Source organism: Strix aluco, chromosome 7 (assembly GCF_031877795.1).
Source record: "Strix aluco isolate bStrAlu1 chromosome 7, bStrAlu1.hap1, whole genome shotgun sequence".
NCBI lineage: Eukaryota > Metazoa > Chordata > Aves > Strigiformes > Strigidae > Strix > Strix aluco.
The window spans coordinates 33,879,694-33,898,727 of record NC_133937.1 but is presented as its reverse complement, the minus strand read 5'-3'; the positions used below and the strand labels follow the sequence as shown (position 1 = coordinate 33,898,727).

At 48.3% G+C, this 19,034-nt stretch overlaps 1 protein-coding gene across 1 annotated transcript; it reads left to right on the top strand.

Moving 5' to 3' along the window:
• The first annotated feature begins 237 nt into the window (after positions 1–237).
• Positions 238–5,876, top strand: VAX1 (ventral anterior homeobox 1). The gene is made up of 3 exons (XM_074830089.1): positions 238–1,564; positions 3,386–3,573; positions 5,323–5,876. The coding sequence occupies exons 1-3, from the start codon at positions 1,327–1,329 to the stop codon at positions 5,863–5,865; spliced, it is 969 nt and encodes a 322-aa protein (XP_074686190.1). The 5' UTR covers positions 238–1,326; the 3' UTR covers positions 5,866–5,876.
• The last annotated feature ends 13,158 nt before the right edge of the window (positions 5,877–19,034 follow it).

The window sequence follows — 19,034 nt, the reverse complement described above, 5'->3', positions numbered from 1 at the left end:
CTGGCTGTTGCGGTTCTCAAAGATATTGTAGCAGAGACAATGAAATAGCTAGAGTAAAACTTTTTTCTCCTTTAGTGGATCACGCAGTTGAGATTTTTCACGGGCTCTCTCTCTCTCCCTCCCTCCCTCCCTTCCTCCCTCCCTCCTTCCCTCCCTCACTCCCTCTTTCTCCCCCTCTCCGTTTCTCCCCCCTCCTGGATCCACTGCACACAAAGCTGGCTTTTTTTTTTTTTCTTTTTTTTTTTTTTTTTCAATGAGCAGGCTCTGCGAATAGGTTCAGTGTTTGCGAAGGTGCAGAATTAGCACACACACACGCACGCACACATACACACACACACAGAGGGAGAAGCACAAAAAGCAAGTATCGGGACTGAAATAAGGAGAGGTAGGAGTTTAAGATGGCTGTCTGTGGGGAGATGTGTTAAGGAGGATTTCTGCTGGCCAAGATAACCTGCTTCCTTGGAAAGATCTGCTTGAAGGAAGAACTTTTTGTGTGTGTGCGTGCTGGGGATTTGTTTGTTTGTTTAGAATTCAGGGGGCTTTTTTTTTTTTTTCACCCCCCTACAACTGCATTTTTCCAGCCCTTCGTAGCAGCTTTATTCAGATTTATTTGGCGTGCTTTGGAGAAAGCCACTATATAATCGGGAGGTCAAAGGCATACTGAAGAAAGTTAATAATGGCTGCTAATGGTGCTAACAATTCAGGGTGAATCTTGTCAAAAGTTTTTTTTTTTCCCCTCTCCCCCCCCCTTTTTTCCTTTTTTTTTTTTTTTTTTTTTTTTTTTTTCTGGAAGTCTCAGTCTTTTGATTGTGTGTTTCCTGAAAGCAAGACCAATCATTTCAGTTTATTCACTGGCTAAACTCTACTTGATTGGGGACAAGCACACAAACCATCCATTACGATCTGATATATTATCCAAACAATTTAGTGTATTCATGAGGTAACCTAAATGTGGAGGCTGCAAAATTACCCGTAATCAATTGAAACAGCGAGTGCGCGTCCCTCTGTGTGTCTAACAACTACATGTCTCTGTAATAAGGCAGACATTAAATCATTTTAGAGTTGTACTGTTGAGTACCTGATCACTGGGCGCTCTGGGAAGCTGGACAGTCACATTAGGACGCTGGGACTGAGGAAGCCGCTGCTTTTCCAGTGGGATAAAACCCGATCTTCCTTACTCAAGGTGCTTTACAGATCCCCACCGATCTGACCCTAAGCCGTGCAATATCCAGCATAGACTTCGTCTTCTTCTTCTTCTTCTACTCTTCTGTATTTTTTTTTGTTGTTGGCTTTTTTTTTTTTTTTGTTTTGTTTTTATTGCACTACATGTTTGGGAAACAAGACAAAATGGACGTTAGATGCAGTTCAGAGACTGAAGCTAACCGGGTCTCGAAGAACGGACATAAAGAGGGCAAGGAAAGCAAAGGGTCTGAAGGAAATATTTCTACTTCTTTTTTGAAGGATCAGCAAGGGACTTTTTCTGCCTCTGCAGCTACGGAAGACTGTAATAAAAGTAAATCTAGTTCGGCTGATCCGGACTATTGCAGGAGGATCCTAGTTAGAGGTATGAGTTTGAGGTATTTCGCGAGGGTGGGGGAAGGTGAGCTGTGTTCACGCCCGGGAGATGCGTTTATTTTGTTGCTTTGCCTTTGGTCCGTCCCTGGGCTGAAAGCCCTTCCTCCGGCTGCGGGGGAGAGCCCCCACGCCCCGCCGGGCTCTGCCCTGCAGCCCCGCTCCAGCCCGGCTTTATTTCGGTGAATTTCCGCCAGCGGCTCGGGGGAAAGTTAAGCCGCGGTGGTTCCTCCCCGGCTTTGCCCCGCACCGGGCCAGTCCTGCTTTTTTTTTTTTTTTTCCCTTCCCCCCCCCCCCCCCCGCCTCCCCCTGCTTTGCAGCTTTCCCGGGGTGCCCGTCCCCGCGGGGAGCTCGCCGGGGCCAGCGCTCCCTCGGAGGGGCCGCGGCTCTGCTCCCCCGGCCGGGCGCGCTCCTTCCGCGCCCGCGCAGCCCGCCCGCCACCAGCCGCTGCCGCGTACAATGGCGCGGGGCTGCGGTTCCCGCCCGGCTGTCGGAGCGGGCAGGAAGGTCCCCTCAGGAGAGCAGGGTGTCCCGCTGTCCCCCCTCTCCCCGCGCCCAGCATCCCAGCATAAAGGGATGGTTTGAAGTAGCCATCAGCCTTAAAATGAATGGAGGAAAGACGAAGGGCTTTGTAATATTTTTTTTTTTTATAGTTACACGCTTAATTTTCCTCAATCCTCGTCTCCCTTCCAGGCTAAACTAATTAAATCATTCTATTCCTACCCCCTCAAAAAAAAAAAAAAAAAAAAAGAACCCAAACAAAAACCTGAAGAAAATTGAGTTTTATTAAGGTGCGGTTGGGGGGAGAAGGGAGAGAACAGAATCGGAACAAAATTAGTGCGAAGCAGGCCTTGTAAACAATAATTAATCCTTGCGCGACCGATTGACCCAGAGAGGGGTCAAATTAAAATGATGTGGTTGTCTCTGATCTAAAACGTACCGAGGAGGTAAAATTACGGAAAGAAAAATTGGGAAGGGCTTTAATGTAACATGAATCTGGCTCTAGCTTGACAGTCGTGTTAATAAGATTTGTCCCGCTTTCTTCCGGTCGGGGCTACCAGAAAAGTGCGGTTTCTGTGGGCTGTTTGGTGCCTTGTTTGGGTTTCCCCCCCCGCCTCCGTCTTCTCCTCTTTGCCAAAACCCCAAAGCAGCGGTGGCGGCGATACTTTCCCCGGGATGCTGGGTGGGCTGGAGGTGTCCCCACATTCACGGTGGGCAGGCAGCGGGCTCGGGGGCAGCGCTGCCCATGTCCTGAAAGCTCCTGCCTGCCTTTTTTTTTTTTTTTTTTTTTTTTTTTTCCCCGCATGGGAAAGTTGCTCTAAAAAAAATAATAAGGAGGTTTTATATTTTGGGGGTTGCGGGGGGTGTGGGGCGGCTTCCAGCAAGCGCTAACCCGGAGCCCAGGGGGAACAAAGAGTAGCCCTGCACTCCAGGCACAAAGCCCGGCCTGGAGGATCTCTCCCCAGCCTCCCTGAGGGGCCGTGGGTGATGCTGCAGCGTCTTACTGTCAGTGCAACATATTCAAGCCAATTTTTAAACGGGATGAGGGGATTATTTCCAGAGCCCTGGGCCCCCATCGCCCCCTCCTTCCTTCTCTGTTGGTTTTGGGTTTTTTTGTTTCCTTGGATGTAGTGGCCAGGTGCAGTACCGCAGCCTCAGGGACCCTGCTCCATCCCGACTCGAGTCTTGGTCTTGAAGGCTCCGGCGACGGCTCTTTCCCTCGGAAAAAAAATTAAAAAGGGAAAAAAAAAAAAAAAAAGAGAAGAGAAGAGGGTTGCCTGGGTGTAAAGCTGACTGCGCCTTTCTTTGCCAGATGCCAAAGGTTCAATCAGAGAGATTATTCTGCCTAAGGGGCTTGATCTGGACCGTCCCAAGCGGACCCGCACCTCCTTCACGGCCGAGCAGCTCTACCGCCTGGAGATGGAGTTCCAGCGCTGCCAGTACGTCGTGGGGCGGGAGCGCACCGAGCTCGCCCGCCAGCTCAATCTCTCCGAGACTCAGGTAGCCCCAGCGGGACGGGGAGCCCCGGCTTCCCTGCCCTGTCCTCCCCTCCGCGGGACCCCCCCCTCCCGGCCCGGGCATCTCTCCTGCGCGCTGGGCCCCACGGGTGGGCCGGCCCCGCGGCCCTTGCGCGCCTCTTGCGCGCCACCGCGCAGGCCCCGGAAGGTGTCGGGCAGGGGCGCGGGCCCGCTGGAGAGGCTGAGGCCGCCCCCGAGGTGCCCACGCGTGTCCGGTCGGGGAGGGGTGTGGGGGGGCCCGCTGAGGGACCTACACCTGTGTGCCACCAGGGAAGGGGGGACCCCGGGCGGGACTCTGTCGGCAGAGTCCCACGGCCTTGCGTGTCCCCGCACACAGCCGCGTGGGTCTGCGCACGGCGAGGCGGCCCGGCCCGAGGGGTCCGCGGGAGTTTGGCCACGAAGCCAGACCTCTCCCCGGGCCGGGGCGCGGGCCCCCACCGCCGGCGGCCCGCAGGGAGCGGCCCTAGCCCCGCCGGGGCTCGGTGCCCCCGGCCCTGCGGTGCCGGTGCCGGTTGCCCCCGGGCGCGGGGATGCGTTGCCGCGGCCGGGGAGAGGCGAGGAGAGGCCGAACCGCCCCCAGCCCGCAGCAAGCGGCACACAGCTGCTAAAACCCGAGGGGTGGGGGGGTGGCACCTTCCTCTGGGGGCTGCTGGGTTGGAGACGTTTGGTCTGAGCGCTTTTTCCGGGGTACAGGAGATCCGGAGACGGGACTGAAATTTGGGCCGTATTTTGAGTCCTTGTATTTTCGAGGGGGAGGATCGCCCCTCCGTCCCGCGGGGGCGGTCAGGCCGGTTAAAACTATGCGAGAGTGCGGGGAAGCATCTAAAAAGACCAAACTTCTAAAAGCCGGTTTCATATTTCTGCAAAATATCATACAACAATAAATTCCCCTGACAAGCTAATTAGCTTTTTTCCTTCCCCTGCCGGATAGGAATGACAAGTTCAATAGCTCGTAGGTTACAGAAACCGCCATGGGTACTTTGGTGCTTTTTGGTTTGGTTTGGTGGGGTTTTTTGTTTGTTGCTCTTTTTTTTTCTATTTTTTTTTTTTTTTTTTTTTTTCCCTGAGAGGCTTCCAGGATTCCTTTTTAAAGTTAAATATTGTTAGAAAGGGTAGGGACGGGAGAGAGACTCTCCAGGCCGGGAGATGGGGAAAGCAGCGCAGCGCTGTTGTTACACCCAGGAAAGGCGGCTGGACCCGAGCGGGCGGCAGTGGCGGTGGCAGCGTGCGGGGTCCCGGCGAGGGGGGCGAGGGGGGCGAGGGGGGCGGCCACCGCCGCCGCGCTGCGCGGTCCGGCCCGCGGGCGCGCCCGGGGGCTCCGGCGGAGCTGCCTTAGAATAAAGCGGTGTGGAAAGGGCTGGGTCCGGCTGCCGGAGAACTACCGGCGTGCCGTAAAATGGGGTAAAACCAGACGGATCAGGTTAAAGATGAAGTTCGATAAAAAGAGTTAAAGGCTCCCGGGTTACCCTTCGCTCCCCCCCGCCCTGGGCGCAGCCCCGAGTCGGGGAGCAGCCAGGTTGCGGGGGGGGGCGCTTTGTGCGTGTTTCAAACGCCCCGCACTACCAAGTGCCTGGGCCGGAGCCCTCCCGCTCTGCCCCGCGGGGCCGGGCCGGGGTCCTGGGGGGGCACCTGGCTGTATGTGTGTGTGGGGGGGCGTCCCGTCCCCCCCCCCATGTGTGTGTGTGTGTGTGTCCGTGTCCCCGCTGACCCTGCCTCTCTCCCCGGCCCGCAGGTCAAGGTCTGGTTCCAGAACCGGCGCACCAAGCAGAAAAAGGACCAGGGGAAGGACTCGGAGCTGCGGTCGGTGGTGTCCGAGACCGCCGCCACCTGCAGCGTCCTGCGGCTGCTGGAGCAAGGCCGGCTGCTCTCCCCGCCGGGGCTGCCCGGCCTCCTCCCGCCCTGCGCCACCGGCGCGCTGGGCTCGGCTCTGCGCGGGCCCGGCCTGGCGGCGGGCACCGGCCCCGCGGCGGCGGCGGCGGCGGCGGCTCCCACCGGGGGGTCCCCGCACCCGCCGGCCGCCAGCAGCGCGGCGGGACCCCCCCCGCCGGCAGCGCTGCACGGAGCGGCCGCCGCCGGGCACGGGCTGTTCGGGCTGCCGGTGCCCGCGCTGCTGGGCTCGGTGGCCGGGCGGCTCTCCTCCGCGCCCCTGGCCGTGGCCGGCTCGCTGGCGGGCAACTTGCAGGAACTGTCGGCCCGCTACCTGAGCTCGTCCGCCTTCGAGCCCTACTCCCGGACCAACAATAAAGAAAGCGCTGAGAAAAAAGCACTGGACTGACTCTAAGTAACTTCCCCCGTATTTATATTTATAGTCTCTATTTGTGGCGGTATTTATGGGACGGGCGGCGCGGCGGCCCCCATCCCTCCCTCCCTCCCTCCTTCCCTCCCTCCTTCCCTCCCTCCCTCCCTCGCCGCCGCCTCCAAGCCCCGCGGCGCGGTTCCCTCCGCGGGCCGGGGCGGAGCGGAGCGGAGCGGGGCCGGGGCGCGGGGGCTGCGGGCACCTCCGCGGGGCCCGGCGGGAGCGGGGGCTGCCCCCCGCGGCTCTCCCTGCCCCGCCGGCCCGGGGGCCCGCCTGGCCGTTCGGGGAGGGGGCTGGGGGGGGAGGGTTGTCTGTCTGTTCGTTTGCTTTGACACCGTTAGGAAAGGGACGGAGAGGGAGAGCGGCCGGGGTACGGCTCGGCTCGGCTGGAGCCAATGCCCAGCGAGGGAGAACGATTGCGGAGAGAGGAGGACGGAGCTGCCAGGTGATGCCCGGGTTCTTTTTACCCCCCCTCCTCCTTCCCAGACTTCAGTGACTCCTAAGCACAAAGGTTTGGGGGCTCCACCCGTGGCCCTCGTTTCCCCCACCCTCCCCGCACTGCAGTCCCCTTGCCGGTTGCCCTTAACATCCGCCAGGAAAACGTCCAGCAACTTTTCTTTTTCACCATAAATCTTGAATGTGGGAAGGGCCGGAACGGACTGCCGTGAAAATACACGCAGGAAGCGGGGAGACAGAAACCAGTGGCTGCAGAGATTTTCAGTAAAACTGTCTCTCCCTTCGAGATAACACAACGCCCCGGGGTTTTTTTGTTTGTTTTGGTGGTTTTTTTTGTTTTTTTTTGTTTTTTTTTTCCCATTCCCACGGGCCAGTCCTGCGGACCTTATCTGCAAAAGCAAATCGGCAGATAAATAATGGAAGGCGCGACTCGATTTGCGTCCAGATCTGTTGCGATGGTATTTTTTCTTTTTTTTTTTTTCTATTTGATTTTTCCAAATAATTTCAATGCGAATCTAAATTAAAAAAAAAATCTTTAGCCTTCCTTCCTCCTAAAATAACCCTCTCGTATATCGTTCACACTTCATTTAAAACGAACGTAAAATATAAAAAGCGTATCTTTTATTGTTATTTTTGTACTTTAAAATACATCTATGTAACACTTTTTTTTTGTTTTCTTCATAATTCTTACTGCTATTTTCTCCACAAACATATGTATTTCACCTTCTAGTATTCCGGATCGAATATTTCCTGTTCAATTTCGGTACTTGAATTTGCCAGAAAAGGGATGCTGTACTTAGCTAGTTCTCTGGGGGGAAAAAAAATTTCTTTACTTCGGTTTTAAGTTTCTTTTCTTTCTTTAACTTTAACACATGGCGTTTACAAACTGTATAAATACGTGCCACCAAACTGTAACCAAAAAAAAAAATTTTACAAAAAGTGGAATGGTTGCTGTAGTATATAGAATTAATTATAGACCAGAACTGGACAGAAGGAGCCGGACAGAAAGAAAATAGTAATTTTATTGTAAATTATTTACGTCTGAAGTTTCTAGGCAACTAGTCGAAACAAAATAATGAATGAATCGAGTGCTGAGCCCTTGCTACTAACTTTTGTTCTGAATGTTTTGGATATTTGGATGTTTTGTATTTATGTGGTGAGAGTGAAATATATTATATCTATATGATGATGGAATTAGGTGTATTTTCGTCTTATATTCGTAGCACCCAAATCACCTTCATTTGATATGTGCGCTGCCAAAAAAAAAAAAAAAATTCCTATTCCTACATAACCCTCCTTTTTTTTTTTTTTTTTTTTTTAAATCTTATTTTTAATTTTGAAGCGGGGGGCTGTGAGGTCCGTTTCGTGAAGCAGGATCTCTTCTTCCTGGGCCAGTTTGGGGCACTCCTGGTCCCCTCCCCCGATCCCACGAAGCCCTCGCAGCTCTCCCCAGCCCCGCGGGCCCGATCCCCCGCCCGTGCCCGTGGCCGGGGCGGCGCAGTCCCGTGTGGGGAGGAGACGCAGGTGCCACCGCCGGGCTCCGCCGCCCCGGAGCAGGGGGCCACTCACCTCCGCGCCTCTTCTCCTGCTTGTGGCGGGTGTGGGCCTGGCAGGCGCCTACGGATGCACGTACATGGGTGCGGATCTCTATATATCTATATAAGCATCTATAAATATACACACATATATATTTGAATATATATATATACACTTGTGTGCTAACTATGGATATTTATAAGTATTTTCGAAAGAGCTCTTACTTCCATCCTGTTTGGTAGTCCAACCCCGAGAGTCCTTTGCTGGGAACCTGGTGTGGGGCAGAACGACGTTTTTCAGGAGCCCCCCCCGAGGCCCTGGCTCCTCCCGGGCCGCAGCGAGGCGTCGAACTGGGGGTCCCCGGGCCTGTGGCACCTGCCCCCCCCACGGCTTCTCCCCAGCCACGGGTCCCCTGTCCAGCCTCCCCTGGGCTTTGCCCTGAGCCTGTCCCAGCCCGGGCAGATACTCAAGATTAAGAGGGAAAGGATGTGGTGGTGATGCTGATTTGGTTTTGTTTTGTTTTGTTTTTTTTAAGTGTGTAGAAATGATCTGGGGAAGGGCAACCCGGGTGAAGGAGGGGATCGCAGGTGACATTTGAAGAGGTGACATTGAAACTGCTGGTCAAGACTGCAAAACTTTAAGGGGAGGAGAAGGGAAGCAGTGTTAAAAAGACAAGACCTGAGTGTGGCAAAACAGATCTGCCAGGGAGACCCTGGGGGAGAGGATAGTTTTCGGTTTCTGCCTTGCCTGCATGGACTGCACAGCATCACCCGCAGCCCTGGACAAAGAGAGGAGCCCTGGCCTGGGTTGCTTTTGCCAAGGAGGCAATCGCCACTGCTCAAACCTTCCCCGTGCTCCCCTGCCCTGCGTGGGGCTGTCCTGTGTGATGAATTTACCCTGTCCCACAGGGACCTCCCTGCTGCTGAGATGGGGCCACTTCATTGCCCAAATCTGCTGCTGCACTGTGACAGGGAACACCAGCATGAACGTGTCCTGCCAGAGCTGCCTCAGGTGCCTTCATGTAAAAAAGAGGATTTCCCTGCTATCCTATTTTTTCAACCAGAGGCAGTAGGGGGGTTTCTGCCCTCTCACACAGGCACGGTGAGGCCCTTTTTCCCTGTTTGCTGGCCTGACCTGCAGTCCCAGGGCTGGGGCCATGGTCAGTGTAAGCTCTTTGCTCCTCACCTAAGGCAATTTAAGTCAGTGTCAAGCTAAATTCCCCACACTAAAGCAGAAATCTTTGTTCTACAGCTTTGCAGCCCTTCTCAGTATACGTGTGAAGAGCAAGACATTTTTACTCTTATTACTATGATTATTAATTATTTCTGAATATTTCCAAACAAGGATGTGCCCTGAGGTGCAAAGGGGTCTTGTCTAAGCATTCAAGTAAAATAAATGCATCGAGACTTTTTTTTTTTTTTTCTTCCCTGTCTCCTTCAAATTCCACCTGTCCCACCTATGTATTGGAGGCTGCTTCTGGGCTGAGGTCAGAGCAAAAGCTGCAGGCTCTCCACTCTCACTCAGGGTTATCAGAGCCTTGTTCCAGTTCTGCTTGTGACTCCTCAGGTCAAAACCTTGGACTCCAACAGGGAGGGAGGCAATTTGTTTTTTCCTTCAAAACTTCCAGAATTCCAAATGCATGGGGTTCCTGGGTGCCTAAACTCCCTCCTTTCTACAGGAGAACAAACTGAAACCTGTTCATCTGATTTCTGTAAAAGGGAAGGGAATAACACCTGTAGCTGTGTCACTGATTAGGGCAAGTCAAAAATCACGCATATGCACATCCATGTATACAGTGAGCCTGAATCAAAAAGCTGCTTATAAATAATAGTCCTGTTTTTTTTTTTTTTTTTTTTTTTTTTTTCCCCAACTAAACCAAAGCTGTTCTGAAGCTGTGTGCTGCCCAGAGAGACTGTTTACTTGTTTTTATTGAAATGCTGAATTTTATTCTACTGGAGCAATGAACACAAACCACCTTCCTGAAGCGACCTGCTGCTGAAAGGTTTTGTTGTGTTTCATGCAGTATCATTATTTATGCCCATCACTGCAGCATCTGAGCTCAAATTGAGGAATATTAGGCTTATGCAGACGGAGCATGTGTGAGTGTGAGGGGCGGGAATATTTAGTAGGAAAGCAAATAAACAAAATATAAATCTATCCCCAGCACGATTTTTTAAAGGAAATAATGAAAGCATTTCTGTGGCAGACAGACTTGCTCAAACTTTCCTTTAGCAGCAGCTGCCCGTAGGACTTAGGGTGAGCAAGCAATAACAAAGACTGAGGACAGTGTGGGTTATTTCAGTTTGTTCAGCTGAACCCAAGGAATATTTTCACAGGTACACGGACAGAGTGTCTGCTCCTGTGGCTCTCAGGAAGGCAAAACTCCCAGGATCAGCTCCAGAGCACCCAGGGTGAACAAAAAGCAGTGTTAGCCAGGTCCATGTAGGGAAAAGAGGAATTAGTCTATTATTTAGAGGATTTTTTCAAAAGCATTTGCCCACCCACTTAACATAGGCCCTGCTTTATTTGCTGCTCCTCCATATCCCTCATGCCAGGGATTAGTGCAGCCTCTGACCACTTTGTCTCCATTTGCAACCCTGTCATCAGCCCAAGATACATGACCTTGTGACATGTAAAAAAGCACATGAGGTCCCTGATTAACTTCGGAGTATTTTATTTCTTTAGAGAAAAGAAAAACACTTCAAAAGAATAACTCTTGAACAGAATCAAGTCACAGTCACTGGCAAGTGTTTAACAAAATTACCAGGGAAGCTAAAGTGAAATCCATCGATGTGATGCTGTCTATGTAACAGGCGTAAATATAAGCTGTGACCGCGGACCACAGCCATGGTCCAGAGTGCTGGCTGGCAGAAGCCAACATGAAATGTTTCTGACTCAGATGTAAAAACTCTCTAATAAGCAGTTTACTCTCCACCTTGCTGCTTCTAATAATTGCTGAGAGACTTCAGCGCAGTGTTTATTATCTTTTTATATGTAGTTGTTACTGTTAGTGCTGTTCTTCATATCTCTGTGAGCAACTGATTCTAATTTGAATGTTAAGTCTTAAACACTTCTAGTGGAGTTCCACAGTCAATCATATAGAGAACAAAAATTATTATATTTTGCATATTCATTTTCTACTTTTTATTAACATGAATAGTCTCAAGTTCTGTCATTAGAAGCAGCAGAACAGACGTTCCCAAGCTACCTTCTGCAACCACATCCTTTTTAATTCTCTTACCACGTTACCTCTTCTTCATCTCCTTTCTACATGAACAATCAAAATCCTTTCAACTTCTTTTCATACACGGTTCTTGCAAACTGCACTTAATATAACTGTTTGCCAAGAGGTGCTGCCTTTCCTTTCTTATTCTCCATGTGAAAAAACAAAGCAATAAATTCCAAGAGCCTTTTTCTCTTCAGCTATCTGCAGTCCATTTTTCTGTTTGATCCCCCTGCTGTGAGCAGTGATGAAAACATTGCACCAGTAAGGATTCGCCCAGAATACAAACCTTTACCTGACACGTGGTGTTATGGACAGGATCGCACGACTCATCTGTTGAGTTGCCACAGCCTGGGTGAATGACATGTGTTTTCTGTCTTTCAGCTGAAGCAGCCAGCCAAGAAAACAGAGGTAGTAGAGGACAAATAACACAATCCAATCCACACAAGGCTGGTCCACAAAGTTTGTCACGGAACAGGGTACATCTGCCCGGTAGAAACCTCTTCTTACAACCCAGCACCACATCACCGAAGGTGCATGAAAAACAAACTGTGAGACTGACAGAAAACCGAAGGGAAACTGATTTTTCAATTCTGTCCCAAAAAGAAAAGAAAATGAATGCTAATGTGAATCTGAATTGTTTCTAAGGTGGGTATCTCCTACATATTCAGTGATTGTCTTTCTATTTCTATTAGCCCAGATGCACAGGGATCAATCTGGAGAAGATTTTGAAAGGAAAACCTCATGGTGTTCTTGACCTTTTAAATTCCCTTCCACAATTTTGTTTTTCTTACTTTAGTGCACAGAAAAGACAGGGAGGTAGAAAGAAACTCATGCTGGCAAGCATCAGGTTGGCAAGTCAGGAGCTGTGGCTTCAGGGAATCAGACTGGATATTGGGAAGGAAGCCAGCCAGAACTCAGAGAGAGACAAGGGAGCTTACTGAGACCACTCCTGGGGAAAAGTTGAAGATAACCATATAAAAGGTCAAATGAAAGAAGTCCTCACCCTGGCTACAAAAATGTTGTCAGAGAGAGAGAAGCAAGTGAAGGGACAAAATAGTGTGTGTACAGAAGTGTGGAAGGATGTCCTTACAGCTTAGCCCCTAGCCTGAAATTAAGAACAGGAGACCAGTTCTTGTTTCTACCAGAATTTCTGTCTGATCCTAAGAACATTGTTAGCCAGTGGTCAGGGAGCTTCTTCTGTTCTTCCTCTGAAATGGGAATACTGATACCCATCTAAACCTATGTAGAAGGAGGTATCAGTATATATTCTTGCTTCAATGAAGGTGAGGGAAAACTGTAACCAAAAATTTAACAGCCACCATAGTCAACTCCAATTCACTGCTTGCAGTCATTCCCTCTCATTAGCCCTGATCTTTCTTCCTTTCCCTCTTTTCCTGCCTTGTCTCTTTGATTTAAACCTCTAAAGTGTGCCTACCACTAGATGGTCATAATCTCTTCGAGGCCTCTAAACAATTTCATAAACCAAATCCTAAATGGAAATCAGAAGTAGGCAGGAGAATAAAGTGTCTGTTGCCATAAAATGCTAAGGAGGGATAAAATGCTAAGGCAATCCAAGGCATCCTGAGTGCACGCTCCAAGATAATCTCTATACATCTCTGGACACAGAATTGCGAACATCCTCAAGATCAGCTGATTGCTGAGATGAATTAGTAAATAAGAAGCCATTTCATCAGGTGTTGAGGGGAACTTTAATTGTGCTCAGGCTCCAAATGGGAAACTTTATACGATGTCCACAGCTGTTAAAACAACAAAGCCTTATGGAAACAGTCTTGGATTACTGGCCCCATGGAGTGAAATATTTTTAATGAAAAGGATTATGCTTATTATTCTTAGTGCATTGCATCTTATAAGATATTCTTACTATCATTATTATTATTTACTAAGAGAACTGATATTTAGTCCCACTTAAATGTGTTCGCATGCATATTTAATATTTTCTTCCATTAGCATAGTTCTAAGATGGTTGTAGGGAAAATAGTGTGAGATACATGAATTAGCTGCCCTTTATTAAGTCTAAGATCCCAAGAAACTTGGTGTGTTTGCTAATTCTCCTATTGCCTTTTTTTTGATGAAATCAGATCCCTTGTCATATTGAGTTTAAATGGTGTTTTGTGATAAGATGATCTCCATAGATGATATTGATACTTACTGCTTTCAGTCTTAGTATAAGCCATTTGTGTTTGGAATAACTTTTCTTTTTCATTAGAAAAACCAAGCTGGGAAAAATCCAGAGGAATTGATTTAAACCTTTAAGCATGGAATTTATCTATTGCAAAGGGAATGTGCCAGTCATATAAGGCATATTACCAGTTCATATATTAGTCTGTATTTAGTTTCCAGTTGGAGCTCCTGAAGTTTCTGTGCAGAGCTGTGGTAGTCTAACTGAGTGGCAAAGCTCCTCCAGGGAAATGCCTTGTACTGCATGTACGGACTTTCTCAGAAGCAAGGTCTAAGATGTACACATAAAAGAAGAAATGGCCATCTAATCAGACAGTAGAAACTTTTCTATGGCATATCTTGAAATTCTAAAAAGTATGTTCAATGCTAAGAACCAACATGTGAAAGTTATTTGAGGTGACTGGATTAATAAGGGAAGGATGAAACTCAATTAACATAGTATTTGCTATAAATCTGTTTCAAAAAATGATTAAAGAAGAAATATTTTCATTCTGATGGAAGATGCCCAAATCCTGCTACTCAGAATATGTCTCTAGAAATCTCTTCCTAAGAATAGGAGTCTGGGGTATGTATTTACCTTTTGCAGGCTCTGAGGGACAATGAGTACTGCTTCTGTGATGGGATGGTGTTACTGTCTCGAAACTTCTTCATGAGCCAAACTTCACATCCATCTGGATATAATTAGTATGAAACCTAAGGTTTGAGCTTTATCTCTACCTCATTGTCTAGAGCTAAGACAAGACAAATTTTCTAATGTTCTAGCTAAATTTCTGTATGTTATCGTTGGACCGTCAGACACATGAATTCAAGTGCAAAGATACAATGCAACCCTGCAGAGCACCAGCTCAGCCAGTGAGCCCTCAAGGCACAATAATTTTAGGCAAAGGCTATTGTCTTTTTCTGCAAGAGTGCCCTGAGCACCCGTGATGCTACAAAACCAAATTGATATCAATAAGATTCCTAGGATACCTTTATGTATAACTGCTCACTTCCAGAGAGAAACCTGCTCCCGATGCAAGCCTGGTCACGCCAGGCGGGCTGCTGGGGGACCTCACGTTGTTGTTCTCCACAACGTGCCGGACGAAGGCAGAGCCTTTTCTTTAGCCACGGCTGAGAGCTGACACCACACCGGCTGCCTGACCGCTCTGCCGGACACTGGCGCAACAGGAGCACAACGGACCCAAACCCTCCCGCTTCCCCAGAGGCAGAAACCGCTCCCACGGGACGCTGCGGAGCCAAGCCCCGTTGGGAAGGTCGGTCCCTGGAGCCATGGGACATTTGGGGGACACCCCGCCCCGCCCCGCCGCTGGCAGCCGAGCGAGGGCAGCCGGGAGCGACGCCCGGAGCCGCTCAGCACCGCGGACAGCGGCGGCCCCACGGACCCGCGGGGCGGGGGCTTCCGCGGCCGCGCAGCGCGGCCCCTCCGCGGGGCTTCCCCGGGGTGATCAGAGCAGAAAACATGCCGTGAGGCTTTAAGGCTGGGCTGCGGGAGCCGTCGGAAACCCGCCACGGCTCTTGGTCTGGCAGGAGCGTGCCGGGGTCGGTGTCGGCATCAAATGGAGTTTGGCTGAAATGACTGGAAGACATCTCAAAATGTACCCGTAATGGTAAAGTAGCTCTGGATAAAAGCTAATCAGAGGTGAGGGATGAGACATCATGTCATGAATCTCTTCAGTCAGGGAAGAGAATTTAGCAAAGACAAAATTATTTCAGCTGAAAGACTCTGTTGCTGCAACACCCTTCTGTTACGACACTGCACATCTTCATCACGCAGGTTAGCCAGCTTAATTCAGCCCTACTACACTAACCATACTACCATCTTTCCTAACCTCCAGATAATCCAAAAGTACATGAAACAGTTTTGTCCTATCCCAGTGAACAGGAGCAATCTCATCTCCCTGACATCTCTTAAAAGAGACTTCTAAGACCTATAGGCGATCAGGATCCTTATTTAGAAGCATTCGCTGCTCTTTCAGATCTACAGCTGTGTGTCTGTGAAACTTCTGCTAGAAAGTATCACGTTATAACAGATTCAGTGGGGCCAGACCATGCAGACCTTGGGTGGTAATCAGAGAGCTCCAGTTCTAGCACTTTGTCCATTTGCTTTCCCTTTCCATTCTGCTCTCACTCTTATTTAGTTTATACTGTAAGATTTGCAGGTAGAAACTCTCTCCTGCTATGTGTTTGTATAATTAGGCCAGTCAGTAAGCATTGCTTTAATATGAATAACAATAATAAACAGCTTTTCAATCCTTGAGCATATAGTAAATGCTGAAAACTCTACAGTCAGAAGTTCAAGCCCTTGAATGAACTATAATGCTAGTTTATATTAAACCCAAGATAAATGATAACTTTCTGCCTGTTCATTTAGTTTCACAGCCTAGAGAGCAGATACCTTCCTTTCTAGATGCATGTGGATAAACCACCACTATAAAATACCCCTGCTGACTCCCATGGGACTTTATTAATGAAAAAAAAATTATGGAGTTCACCTGTTTTAGAGCTTCCAAGAAGTTTAATATCTGGCTATATTTATACATATGCATGTTTCTGTTAAGAATTTTTGAAATAGCTCGTACTCCATAGCTCATTGGTGTATATATGCAGGTAACATAGAAAAATTTGCAACAACAAAGAAGATTTCGCAGTGTCCATTTGTGCTGGCCAAAGCAGTAAGAATCCCAACAGCAGAGCAAATCCAGGGCAGACATTTCAATGACAAGAAAGGAACAAGAGCACAAAGTGACCTCTCTCCTGAAAGCTGCATCAGCACAGAGGGGTCCCTGAGGAAATATTTCTGCCTAATTACATGGCTTCCTAAAGTGGAAGATGGGAAATACTGACTTTCAGATCCAGATCCTGAGTTGACTCGTGCAGTAAACTTTGGTGGAAAACAGAGTCTTTTTTACTTTGGTTACTCTGAACTTCATTGCTTAAGAATTAAAGGCAGAAAGTAAACAAAACCTTCAGCTAGGGTTTTTTTGACATTTTCATAAAGAACTATTAGATGCCCCATTGTGACTTCTTGATATATAAAGATTAAGAGCTCACAAGTACCAGAAGAAAGAAAAAACACAGATTAAATTCTGTAAAATAAAATTCTTACATATGATCTGCTTCCTGTCCATCAGCTTCAGATGAACAGGGTGAGGGACTTCGGTATTTGCAGGGTATGACTTGGCAGGCGGTGGTAGGCAGCACAGCATGGGGATTACCCAACTGTGCGCAGGTTAATATTGAGTCTATTAACTCCTGGAAGACTAGTCTGGGATGCCAATCAGATGAGTTACCTTCTAATACATCTTGCAACAGTGCTAGTAAGCAACATTTTTAGTCTTGATTAATGTAAGAGTTAATCTGCTGGTGAACTCCCAAAGCGACTTTCTAGAACTGGCAAGTTCTGCACCACAAAACAGAGCAAGACTTGAATTTGGTTTTTTTCCATAGATAGAACTGTGTATTAAGTATAGACCAATTTTCCTCTGTATTCAGGGTTATTTCAGGCCCCAAACTCAAGAGGATTCAGTTGAGGTGTTGTGCTTTAGTTCACACATGAACAACAATTTTAAAACATGTAGAAGAAACTTTGCTTCTGGAACAAAGTGTTCCATAACTGACTAACTAAAGGTCAGCTGAAACATTGGACACTGTCTAAACTGGAATGCTTGCTAGATGATCACTAGTTAATATAATTCTACTTGATCTGTGTTGCTATGTAATAAATATTCAGTTCCATGCATGTCTGTGCACAGTGTACTTTGAGAGAGGGAAAGAGGGAAGAGCACAGGCAGCACCATTTTTTCATGGGTTAGCCTGCAAGCAAACATATTAAAAAGAGTCAACAGTAGTATTTTCTAAAATGATGTAGAAAGAAGAGATATCCTTAACTGGAAGGGAATAACTTACCAGCCTTATATGAGCTTATATTCTCTTATAAATTTGGAAATCTCTCAGTGGAGAACTTCTAGCTTGTAGTGTAGGGATGCATTGGAGAAAGCTGAAGGGAAAGCATAAGATTTCAAAGCCTTCAAGTACAGATTACCTTTTAGCTAGTACTTAATACTGGAGCATGATCCCGCAGCCCTATTTACCACAAAGTCTTGCTGACTGTATTTGGCAGCATAAGGCCTTTGGGGTCAGGGTGCTCAGTTTACAGTTTTGCCCTTTCAGTCCCAGAAGTAAAGAAGCATTTCAAACCTTGAGCTTCAAAAAGAATTTAAGAAATGCACAAGAGAGCCAACTTTTAAATGAACTGGAAAGATTTTATGAGGACAGAAGATCAACAAGTGACCAGGACTCCAACTGTGAAAGAAAATGTGAGAAACAAGCACCTCTTCTAGTGTGAAATTGGTCTAATTCTTGGGGCCTTTAGAGTGGCAGTATCAAACAACTGGCCAATATCGTGTACACTTTCCTCCATCCTCATCGCATCAACTCCATTACCACATTCTGTGAAGCAGTCAAATTTGCCACAGGTTTGTTTAACCCCTCATTTGAAAGTGGAGATGGAAATTTTTTTCCCTCACCAAGGGCTGAATGTGCCTTTCCTAATGCACCTGAGAAGCCAACCTTAGCATGCACCTCAGTGCTATGCACAAATAACTCTGCACGAAAAACTCATACAGCCAGGAGCCATATCAAGCGGGGATGCAGGTGTACCAGATCTTAAAGGGGGCTTTTTCTTGCAGCAGTGCAGAGGCAGGAGGAGCAGAGACACTGGGTCGATGCTGAAAAGAGAGAGGGTTGAGCTTTTTCAGGGCCACAAAAAGGATCAGAGGGATGGAGCACCTCTCCTGTGAAGAAGGGGGTTGTTCAGCCTGGAGAAGAGGCGGCTCCAGGGAGACCTTAGTGTGGCCTTTCAGTACTTAAAGGGGGCTTGTAAGAAAGGTGGGGACAGGAGTAGGGCCTGTAGCAACAGGACAAGGGGCAGTGGTTTTAAGCTAGAGGAGGGAAGATTCAGACTAGATATAAGGAAGAAATTTTTTACGATGAGGGTGGTGAAACACTGGAACAGGTTTCCCAGAGAGGTGGTAGATGTCCCATCCAAGGAAACATTCAAGGCCAGGATGGACAGGGCTTTGGGCAACCTGAGCTAGTTGAAGATGTCCCTGCTCATGGTCTAGGTGACCTTCGAAGGTCCCTTCCAACCCAAACCTTTCTATGATTCTATGATCACTGAGTGGTGGCTGTATCTCAAAGGAGGCACCTACACTGACAACGGTCCAAACAAGCTAATTATAAATTGCTGATTATCAATACGGGGCTCGCAAAAGGGGTGAAGGCTGGCACACTGCTTTAGGTATTTAGACATTAGATGCATTTGCTGGGTTTCATTTACAACACCTGATAATATCTTTTTATAGTTTGGGGGATTTCTAGGTGTAATTAATGAAACAAACTAGAACTTTGGCAAACCCAGACATGAACAGTGCTTCACAGATCTCTCCTGCCTTTTCATCCTGCCCTGGTTTGCACTGTCACCTGGAGGAATAGGTGTCACTGGGCCTGGTTGCTGGCTCTGTCAGCACTCAGTCTGCGTTTGCTTTGTTAAGACTTCAAACAAATCTGCTACTGCAAGATACCTTGGTAGCAAAAAACACAGTATGTAGAATAACTCCTCCTTGTCCCTGAGAAGCAACTCTTTCTAGTCCAGCTGCCTTTACTGTTTTGTCGGCAGCGTGCAAGAGGAGTGTGTGTGTAGGAGTGCTTGTGCAAGTTATTGTGTCTCTCT